The 11,447-nt window shown below is 43.7% G+C and overlaps 1 protein-coding gene across 4 annotated transcripts; it reads right to left on the bottom strand.

The window, feature by feature from the left end:
- Positions 1-507: 507 nt before the first annotated feature.
- Positions 508-8,528, bottom strand: preb (prolactin regulatory element binding). 4 transcript variants are annotated; one of them, XM_022753634.1, is made up of 11 exons: positions 8,440-8,528; positions 7,433-7,504; positions 6,266-6,455; positions 5,576-5,774; positions 4,386-4,639; positions 3,458-3,538; positions 3,219-3,346; positions 2,946-3,119; positions 1,743-1,815; positions 1,508-1,667; positions 508-1,394 (listed from the first exon to the last, which is right to left on the bottom strand). In XM_022753634.1, exons 3-11 carry the CDS (start codon positions 6,398-6,400, stop codon positions 1,300-1,302), a joined length of 1,299 nt encoding a protein of 432 aa, XP_022609355.1. In that variant the 5' UTR covers positions 6,401-6,455; positions 7,433-7,504; positions 8,440-8,528; the 3' UTR covers positions 508-1,299. The 4 variants fall into 4 exon arrangements, with proteins under 4 accessions (XP_022609355.1, XP_022609352.1, XP_022609353.1 ...); XM_022753631.1 differs by lacking the exon at positions 8,440-8,528 and adding an exon at positions 7,666-7,835; XM_022753632.1 differs by lacking the exon at positions 8,440-8,528 and adding an exon at positions 7,674-7,835.
- Between the last annotated feature and the right edge of the window lie 2,919 nt (positions 8,529-11,447).

Genomic DNA, 11,447 nt, shown 5'->3' with positions numbered 1-11,447 from the left:
GTAAAGCACTTTGAGTGGTAACGGCTATGAAATAAAACTGGGACAGTGATTTCACTCTGTCAGTATAACAATGAGAAGTCTCTCTCCTGTGAGGTCATGGACTCACTGTGGTTTGTTACACCGAGCTTCTCTGTACCCACAGAATGTCAGAGCAGGTGTCATGTGACCTGATGTAAACGACAGGAGAGATGATGACTGAAATATCCAGAGTTCAGAGAACATGATCAGTTCAGCTGTTTTGAGTTATTCACTCTTCAAACTGGTCTTTTGGTTTTTAAAATATCTAGACGAATGAAGAACTGTAAACTAGATATTTGTTAGATGTGTAAGCAAGCCCTGAAAGCCCCCCCCCCACCCCCACAGGCATTTATACAGATGAAAAAGAACTTCCTCTCCAATGTGTAACATTCACATGTGGAGTGTGGGCGGTGGGAGGAGTGGGAGTCTGACATCAGCTCCGTCACCACAGATCAGGAATCATGAACAGACCAGGTGTTTTTTTATCATCTATCTTTCTTATTGATATTTTATTTCTTCCATCATTTCACCAGGTTAGTTACAATGACAGGGATCATTTTAAAAAGTCATTCACATTTTTGGGCAGCCAGAGAGTTTATCTGAAAACGAACAGGTCTTCATAACAGAGAGAACATCCAGCTTTCATCACCGTTACAGATGTTTACAGATGTTTACTGACTCTGCTTCTCGTCTGCTCAGAGCAGCTTTACCCACGTTTGTTTTTAAATTAATATGAAATTATTTTAGAGGCTGTTGAACTGCAGAAATGTTTCTGGTGTTTTCTGTACTGACACAAATTTCTCTTCACCTCAGGACTGTGTGATCTCTGCTGCCCACTAGTGGATAAAATGGGAAACACATAAAATTGGAGACTAATTCAAAGTGTCTGTGTGAAGGAAAAACTAAGTCAGACACATTATGTGCCCATCATTTATATTTGTATACTGTTCCTTAAATATGTCAATAAAAAGATCCCGCCCTTAAACATTCATGAGTCCTTCAACTCTCCAACATGAATCCAGAAAAGATTAAGATTAACTGATAGAGTAAAATCCCAGTCTGTGCTGGTCTGAGTCCACTGGGTTCACAGGTCTGAGAGAGAACAACCCTGAGTAGGAGCTGAGGGGGGGACGAGGACGCCATGACAGCTGCAGGTGGAGAGCCTCCAGGCTCAGCTGGGACTCATAGTTCTGCAGTGGATGGTTGGATGTTGGACTGAGGACTGCTGATGTTGACAGAGTCAGCAACGTGGAGGTGTGTCCGTGCTCCATCAAGCCGGATTCAGATGAATCCTGGGAAGAGGTACTGGAGGAGGAGGACCACCCCCACGACGATGAGGCCACAGCAGAACAGCACCAGCCAGATGGGGAAGGACCCTGGAGGACACAAGACAAGGTGAGAGGGGTCTGAGGGTCTGACTCATGGTCTCTGTGTGTTCACTGGGCGGCGGTGGTGGTGGTGATGATGATGATGATGATGCAGGACTTACTGCGGTTGGAGACAGCGTGGACTTGACAGCGGCTGTCCACAGCGACACTCAACATGGCTGTTTCATTATTCCCTTTGATGTTTCTGCCTCTCAGAGAGTCGGGCAGGAAGGCCAGGTCTGTCACCACGATGCCGTGAGACTCCTGGACATAATACAGTTTCTACAGAGAGAGGAGGAGCAGGTTACATCACACAGCAGGCCGACTGTCAGAGACGTGTGTGTTCAGTGTCTTTACCTGCAGGGAGAAGGCAATGTAGATCGCTACTGAACCTGTTACAGTCCCAAGACCGAGAAACGTCCCGGAGTCACTGTCAGAGACAAAGTTACATCTTACACAACAGGACATCCATAAGTTTGTCCTCAACAGGCTGATTTACCTTCCACACAGTCACCTGCTTCACTCAGCTGAGACACCGTGTAAACCAAGAGTTTAAAGGTTTCTTTATCTTTGTATATTACGTGTACAGATATATTCCTGCTAGTTTAAATTCTGGGCACTGAATTGAACTAACTTTTTTTTAAATCCTTCAGGGAAATATCTGGTATGGACGTTCCACCTGATCCCCCCCAGCAACAACACTCCTCTGTACCTTAAGCGAATGATCTCTTTGACCTCTCTCTTAGCTAGATGCCTCATACTTTTTAGATGGAAACATGTGTCTCCACCTACCCATAACAGATGTTTTATTTTTATATCAGATTAAGCTAGAGGAGATTAGATTTTCTCTGACAGGTTCACTGAGGAACTTTGGAAAAACATGGGACACCTTCTCTGGACTATGTTAAGACCTGAACAGTCGTTCCAAAGGATGGTAATATCAAAAGATAGATTCCTTCATATGCACTTACAGTGGATTTATCACATAGATACAAACACATGCTGGGATGTTTTTCTAGTGTAGGAACCCTGTTGTTATTGTAAAGGCACGGGCTTGGGGGAGTGACAGGGTTAAACGCCTTATCTCGTCAAAACGTGATGTTCTCGTGTGACCTTGTAGCTCAATGACATGAGCACCCGCCTTTAACTGGGACACAGTACTTCATATGTTGACCAGGGCTCAGGTCTAATTCAGCTTCTACCTGATGGTGTTTGAACTCTATACACATCATCCTCACACTCTTTTGTGTTCGATCTGACCACACCATCTGTGCGACATACAGGGATCTTACATATTGCTGATTGGAGTGTTTCTGAACTCTGAACTACTCCATCGTCTGTTTTGTTTTTGATGATCTCTTGATGTCTCAGCTGCTTCTCGCTCATCTCTGCTACGGGGACGGGAGGGAATACTCGAGTACGGTTGTTCGTGTCATGTTGGAAACATTGCTAAACCTAATAAACAGATTAAGAAAATACACTATACTATTTCTATTACTAATATAATTATGTGTTTTTGAATGAAAGTTCTGTATGTTGTAATCTGGAGCCCTCAGTCACCTGACAGCCAGGCTGGAGATGACCTCAGTGCCACAGGGAGCCGTCAGCATGGGCAGGAAGCTCTTGCCGTCCCACTTGGTGAGGTAACACGGAGGAGGTCTTCTGTCTCTTTTGTGGGGGATCTGGACTGTGTAGAGCCTCAGGGCGTCTTTCTGGTCCTCTACCTTTCCAAACCTGAAACATATCAAAGTATCACCATGTACTGACTGACCATGAGTGACTGTCAAATGAAACCACATGGATATGATGAGTCACAGAAGAAGAAGAAGAGACCTGCAGGCCATGTATCGATACGTCTTCTCATCCATCTGAGGCACAGTCTCATTCCACTTCAGACTCACAGCCAGCTGGTCGCCGCTCCACACACTGCAGGCAAAGTCCCGGCCAACAGTCACCAGGTGCTGCACGACAACACAGCATATTGATCATTACCAGTGGATCAATACACAGCATCCGTCATTACCCTGAGCCGACAGTAAACATCCACACCACAGGAGAGGTCAGGTTGTCACCTTTTTCCCTGGACTCAGGTCCAGGTCCTCGATCTCCCCCTCATGAGCTCTGAAGTCAAACTTCTTCTTCAGGGAGGGAAACTGAGAAGAGTCAACGACAACAACAACAACCAGGTAAACAAGGTAAACAACAACATCAAAGGACATCAGACTGATAAAGACATGTCATCTTTGTCTTTTTAGAGTTCCCATTTAGAGTATCCCATCATGATAATGTGATCTCACAGCACAGTCCAATAAACCCGACCTCAGTTTTTTAGACCCTGACCTTCATTCTTCCGTCTGGTGCAGTCAGTTCCACTGCAGCAGCTCAGTCAGTCTGTGAAAGGTTTGTGTCTCCACCTTCATCTCCACCTCTTAATAACCAGTTCGGGATAAAGTGGACTGGTTTAAAACTTTCAACACAGTCATCAAGTCTCCACAACTCAGTAATTTAGTTTTTTAGTAAAATGACAGATTTCCTTTTGTGCATGACTGTGCACTTCTCAGAAACAGTCACCACTCCAAATTTTCATTTAAAATGATCAAAGATAATAAATGATGAAAGGAAAATGTTTCTATAATCCAGAAGAAATAATATTAATGACCTCAAACCTCTTAGTGGAGGAGCTACAGCAGCCGAACTGAACAGAGTTTTTACATGTGAACAGCTGTAAGCAGCTCATTTGTGCAGGTAAACTACTTCAAATATTAATCAATAATTAAAATGTGTTGCTGATGGATTTATAATCTTATCTTTTATTCAGTAGGTGGGGCTTTGATGGGAAAACTGAAGGACAAAGCACAATAAGGAGTGTTTCCTCCAGCTGGATCACATGTCAATGTCCACCTGACGTCCATACTCAGAGGTCCTGACCTCCCAGCTGAATCAGACTCAGTCGCTGTGGGAACACTGTGAAAGTGAAAATTACAACCTGACAGTGTTTACCTCCCAGACTCGGACGTGTCCATCTGTGCCTCCTGTCAGCAGGAGGCTCAGGTCAGGACTGAACCGGACCACCTTCTGGAGCGGGTCCTGAGGGTTCAGGTCCGACTGCACTTCAGCCAAACCGGTGACAGAGATTTGAGCCGTCTCATCCTTCAGCTCTGACTTATCTCCAGAGGCTGCAGCTCCATCCTGTCCCCCTCTGTCTCCTTTCCCAGCTCGTCTCCTGGTGCTGCCCTGCTGCACGCTGCTCCTTCCTGCGTGTGCACAAATGAATCATTACACATCTGTTGTATAACAGTTGTTATGACAGTGTTATAACACATTTACATTTGCATCAGGCTCCTACAGTTCTGTCCTGTGCACTAAGGTTTAAATAAAGTTTCACAAAAGGACCCACAGCACTGATATTCTGTGATATTCTGATAATCAATAACTTGTATAATACTGTAACTCTTCATTTCAGCTGCTGAGTTCCCTCTAATGAAGCTGTTACAGTGTCACTGCTTCATCAGCTCCTGTCCTGTGTTGGAGCTTAACACAGATTTACTAGTGTCTGAATCACCGACGAAGACAGAGGAGGATGAGGAGGAGAAGAAGATGGAGAAGAAGGAGAAGAAGAAGAAGAAGAAGAAGAAGAAGAAGAAGAAGAAGAAGAAGAAGGAGAAGGAGGAGCAGGAGGGGGAAGAAGAAGAAGGAGGAGTAGGAAGGAGGACGAGTAGGAAGAAGAAGAAGGAGAAGAAGAAGTAGGGGAGGAGTAGAAGAAGAACAACAACAAGTAGAACAACAACAAGGTCTCCCTTAACCTTAAAAATAAAGGGATAACCTGAATATGTGTCCATACACATTATAGACCACTGAACATGTTGAAAACGCCAACCATAACTACTAACAAGTCCCAGTCTTAGCCACAGTTTTAATATGTGGACATCGTTCCTACAGCTTCTCCAGGGGCGTAGTTCTGTTGTATACACTTCACAACACTGAATATTACTGTTTGCTACTGCAATAATCTAATTAGCCCACTGCTTTTTCATAAAATCAGATACTTCATACTTCATCATCACTTCATTATTATGTCTAAGTAAATGAAGGCGGACACATGCAATCGATAAATGAGTCAGCTACACATCAATGAGTGTGTTACATGCAGCCCATGTTTTGATGAGAGCAGATGGAGCAGTTAGCCTCACCATCTTTAGCAGCAGCTTTGCCTCGTTCTTTCTCTGCACTGTGCTGAAACCTCATCAGACAGCAGGTCCCGTCCTGTCCTGCAGCAAGTACACCATCGCCCACAGCCATGTTCATGGTGGCACGTGTGTCCGTGTCATGAGAGTGAAGGAGGGTGGCGCTGTACTGGTGTTCTCCAACCAGCTGTAGATCCAGGAAGTGCTGAAAACACACAGTCATTAGTCTTCTACTGCTTCTCATGAGGTCTGGGATCCAGATCTCCATTCATACATGAAACTGAAAGAAGAAGACTGCCTCCCTAACTACGTGTTTCTTTAGCAACAAACTCACAGTACGTAATGGTATTATATCCTATTCTGCTGTATCTATGGTGGCTCTGAAAGGTCAGCACACTGCAGCTCATAAAAACGCATGTAATAACACACAACACAAGCAAATAGAGTGAAGAAATCTAAATACAGGAGGAAACAAAACCAAAACACACAACACAACCAAACACATGATGTGTTGTTATGTTCTTGAAGCTGTTTTCTTCATGTTCTTGTGTTTTGTCTACGTGTCTGTGTGTGTGTGTGTGTGTGTGTGTGTGTGTGTGTGTGTGTGTGTGTGTGTGTGTGTGTGTGTGTGTGTGTGTGTGTTTTCTTCAGGGCCACTGTAGTGGTGTATTAAAACAGGCGATGGTCAGTACTCACCACAGCATTCTTGATGCCTGTCTTGGAGGCCCCTCCTCCTCCTGCTGTGATCACCAGCCCCGTTTTACTGTCCACTTTAATGGAGTATAAAGGAAAGGGGGCTCGGTACAGATCTGGGACCCTCCTCTTCCCCATTGTTGCTGTGCAAGTCACTCACACTTCTTCATAAAGCTGCTGTCTTTAACTCCACCTGTGGAAAACAGTGTTTTTAGTTTAACTGTGACATCCAGGTTTAAACACACGGCTGTCCGGGTGGACTGATGACATCACATCAGGTGGATGCAGACCTGGTGCTGGATTCCTGTGACTGCAAAGTACTGATACAAACATACCAAAGACATGAATGTAATGAATGAAGTCCTACAGCTGTTTCCATGCATGTTTTATACCCAGTGTTAAGTCATTATTAATGCAGCTAATCTCAACCACAGGAACATGATGACGGGACCTGTCGAGGAAATCAATGATGCTGAGTTTGACTAATATCAACTAGTTAGCGCTGATTATAACTCAGTTCTATCTTTATAATATATATATAACGTGTTGGCGGTGCTTTGTTTAACAGATGTCCCCAAAACAAATATGTTGAGGTGTTCACAATTTCATAAATAAAATGAACACTGGAGCTAGCCTGCGCTAACATGGCTGTAGTTAGCCTAGCCACCGTAGCCAGTCTGACCAATCGATAACAGAAATAAAGAGCCAACTAAACAAACAGTCTCATTTTTCTATCAATTTATATGAGGGATATGATCAAACGCTGGATCACAGAACCTGTTGAGGGAACTTTAACGAGGTATATATGTATTTCATACAGGTTACTAATCTCCATAAATACAGTAATGAGCCATAAGCTGATCTAGCGGTCCACGATAGGCCTTAACATTTCCGGTATAAGCTCCAGGTCACTTCTGCTGAAGTGACCGTACCTGGAGTGACTGGTTTGGCAGCTGTAGGTCTGGTTAAACTCCCCGCCTCCAGCAGCTGCCTCCATCATATATGCACAGTAAGCTGCTGTACACGTCTCAGTGACAGACAGCAGCATGTAAGGTATATTCAGCATGAGGAGACATAGCCTCAGCCTGTCTCAGGCTGAAATGATGTGTGTGATATGATTGTGATGAGCTGCTGTGGTTTTCACTGAGTGCTCAGTTTAACAGCACTGACCGTGGGACTGACGGCTGGTCAGTGTCTCCTGATGTCCGCCTCTTCCCTCTGCTCCTCCACCAGCACCGCGGGCTACACAGGAGATAGAACCGCTATGTTATCAGCAGGAATGTGAGGAAACCGCTGAGTACAGCTGGTATGTGTAGCTAGCTGTAACACTAACAGGTACCACTGCCGCCTGTTAGCATGCTAGCCTGCTAGCTCCTGACGGAGATTTATGAGAAGTCTCCTACCTGTGTACCTGTTAGTGTAGTGTTCCTGTTTGTTAGGTAGCTCGGGGCTGACTCAGATGACTTGGCAGTGAGCTGTCAATGACGAGGGCCGGTGATGAACAGGAAGAGCTAAATGCTGTAGGCTAAACACGGCCGACAGCCACTTCCCTACCTACACGTCAGCAGCGTAGGGAACCGTACCGTGCGTTCTGACGTCACCACTAAAACGTTAGTAATGTTGTTGTTGTTTTAAAACCACGTGATGAAATAGTTCTTCTTAGAAGCATTTGGCAAAATGTGTTTTTTTTAAGATAAAACGTAGTAAAATATCTGTGTAGGCTGTCATTGTGTTATTGTAGTTGTTGTTGTTTCCTCTAAAGAATTCAGCATCACAGGAACATTTACTGTTTGCCTCTCTAACAGTGTTTCACTGAACATAATTGGTGTGAATACAAATAGAACTTCTTACAAATAATAGTGAACCACCATTCAACCATAAAACCATATATATCTTACCAGGTGAACTATCAATACAGAGATGACATTAAAAAAACATCTACACTCACTATAATTTCTCCAACTATATTTAATATTTGAGTATGAGAACAATCTGAACAATCTGAACTTATGGAGTCATAGGAGTGCCATAAAAAAGAAATATAGGAATAAGAAAATAAATAAATATAAGCAGGAATATATAAAGGAATAAATAAGTAAATTAAAAAATGGGAAAAAGAGAAAAATATAAAAATATAAAGAGAAATATATAAAAGGATTTTTTAAAAATGCTATTACCTTTTGCCTTTCCCCTATTACTTTAGCTATTCCTTATTCCTTGAAGGGCCAAGCTGTCAATCTTTGAGCAGGCTTTCCTGCCCAGGCTGAGTAGTCAACTCCTGCACACATGAATTGAGCTTTGATGGGACCTTTTAGTGGAAAACAGGAAGTAGACACAGGACATACTGTCTGTGTTGCATGTGTGTGGCATCTGCTGAAGCACTGCTGTTCACGTGTGTGTGTGTGTGTGTGTGTGTGTGTGTGTGTGTGTGTGTGTGTGTGTGTGTGTGTGTGTGTGTGTGTGTGTGTGTGTGTGTGTGTGTTGCACACTGCCTGCGTGTCTGCTGTGTCACTAATGCCAGCTCTGTCTTCCCCATTGAGTTTGCCTTGACTTTTGTTTACCCTTGTTCAGAGCAAGACAGAAAGAAAAGAGAGAGAGAGAGAGAGAAAGAGAGCATACCAGAAAAAAATTTACTGCCCATCACCTGTTAAATTACTGACATAATATAATTACAGCCTACACTGGTACTCTGCTATGACTATAGTACATGCGGCCTCCACTGTCTCCACATGCTGAAATGGCTAAAAAATATAATTTTTTCATATATGTGACATATTCAGGTAAAGCTTGGAATTGAAACTATGGTGAAAGGTGTCAGTTTTAAGTAATGTTGCTGGTATGATGTCAATATGACTAGCAACAGATGTTTTCCCTGTTCCTTTTTCGCTGGGAACCACATTTGGGGAGGTGTGAGACACACGTCTCAGGCAGTATGGCCGCTGTAATCTCTTAACACAGGCACTGAAATGAAAACCAAGACGTCCCACAGTCGCCACACACATGCAAGGCAGGCAGTGTTTTCCTGGCCTGAATGTGGTGGTGGTTTGGGGCCATTTAAAGCACTAAATGGCCTTGCCCCCTCTTACAACACAGAATCTATGACTCCCCATGATCCTCCAAGAACCCTGAGATCCTCCACAGCTGCGTTTTTAAATATTCCCAGGGTCACCACAAAAACCATTGGAGATTCTATTTTTAGCCCCAAAAATATGTAAGACTCTGCTTTTCAATATCAGACCTGCTGATACAGTGGACAGTTTTAAACAACTCAAACATATGTTTTTAACAGAACTAACAGCAGTCTTCCTTTATCTAAACAGCTTTGTGCTATTTCATAAGTGCTATTTTATAATAACATTGGCTGTTATTGTTTTTAACCACATGCACAAACCTTCCTTTTGTACATGTATGATAAACCCATTTTTTATCATGAAGCACTTTGAGCTGCATTATTTGCATGAAAGGTGCTGTATAAATAAAGTTCATTCATTCATTCATTCATAGATAAATGAAAGAAAAACCATTCCAGCATTTCCCTCCTCAGACTCAGGGCTGTCTGATCTGTCAGCTGTCAAACGATGCAGCGAACTTTAATCCAACACATAATCATCTCCTGGCTCCTCATGCTGAAGCACACAGTTTATTAATTATAGAGCCGGCTGTTCTCTGTGGTAATCCAGCTCCCACTGTAACATCATTAGGGGAATCCAGAGGTAAATTAATTAGTGACGGTGCATCCACAGGCCTGGTGGGTCCCTGTGGACTCCAGCACGTCTGAAACAAAGGATAATTCAGTGTGACTCCTCAGACTGAAGGTGACATGTTCCTGTCATGTCTGCTCTCTTAATCCACGAGCACATCATGAGTATGTGTCGGTTTCAGTGTGACCTTGACGGCCGGGTTGGGACGCTGATCGATGGCCAACACTCTGTATTAGCATCAGTGGAACAAGTGGAACAATCAATACAGGCCTGCTGGCACTGCGGTGTCACTGAGAGGAGCTGGTGTCAGGCTGGTTCCACGTGCACACATGCATGTGCCATCAGTGTCTTGTAAGTTTGTGCAGCTACATCAGCTTCACCACAATGTAGACTAAGTCAACCTGCACAGAGACATGATGAGCAACACGTCTCACCTCAATTAAGTGTCGTGATCTGCCATGATTCTCCTGTTAGAACAAGGAAGACGTGACGTCCAGTCAAATGTTTTTGTTCTTGTTGTTTCCATCTTAAACCCATTTGTACTGAAGCGCATCAGAAGATTAACAATCAAGATTTCTGAGTTTAAATTCAGAATTCTAAAAAAAATATATGTTTTTGCACATGTGGCCCTAATCCTCTTCTGTACATTTGGCAGGTGGCCCACGGGTCACTAGGGCCGAACAATTCATTGAAATGTTAACAAAATTGCAATATGGCCAAGTGTAGTATGGAGCTTCATTTGTTTTGATAAAGGTAAAATGTGTCACTCACAACAACAGACCATAAATAAAGTGTTATGGTGCTACAGAGACACCCCGGAATACAATTCATATTCTCCACATGTAAAGGAACATGACTGTTTGGTACAAGACCCAACAAAAATCACATCATCCTCATTTTCATATTTTTTTTAAGTGAAATGCAAAAACGCCCAGTCCAGCTGAAATCATGACTCATATCACAATATCTGCCAAAATAATCACAACATGACTTTTTGTCCATATTGCTCAGACCTACTGGTGACCTTGAATTTGGATCAAGAAGGCTGGGGTGGGGGGTGGGGGGGGCAGCGAACACCACCACTGTCACAGGTCAACTGAGACAAAGTGTATGATTTTTTTTTCAGTGCCTGCATGCATCAAAATTCTGAGCAGAGTCCACACCACTGCTGAGTGGTCACCATCCTGCAGGTCTGAAGTCATCTCAGAGGTCATGAACTAAACCTCCAGGAGGAGCAGGTCAGGATGGTGATTCAGTCCCCAGCTCCTGTCCCTGCTCCTAATGGATACCACACAAGGGCTTTGTGTGTGTGTGGGTGTGTGTGTGTGTGTGTGTGTGTGTGTGTGTGTGTGTGCGCGTGCGTGCATGCCTTGACAAGGGCGACTTTTCCTGGTACACCTGTTGAACCTTGCTGACGTCAGTGTCCATGAGCAAGGCACCAAATCAACTTCATCCACACACGTACAGATGTTACTAAGGTTACT

Source organism: Seriola dumerili, unplaced genomic scaffold (genome assembly GCF_002260705.1).
Source record: "Seriola dumerili isolate Sdu_G_001 unplaced genomic scaffold, Sdu_1.0 BDQW01000191.1, whole genome shotgun sequence".
NCBI lineage: Eukaryota > Metazoa > Chordata > Actinopteri > Carangiformes > Carangidae > Seriola > Seriola dumerili.
The sequence above is the reverse complement of the archived record's forward strand: the minus strand, read 5'-3'. Positions and strand labels throughout refer to the sequence as shown.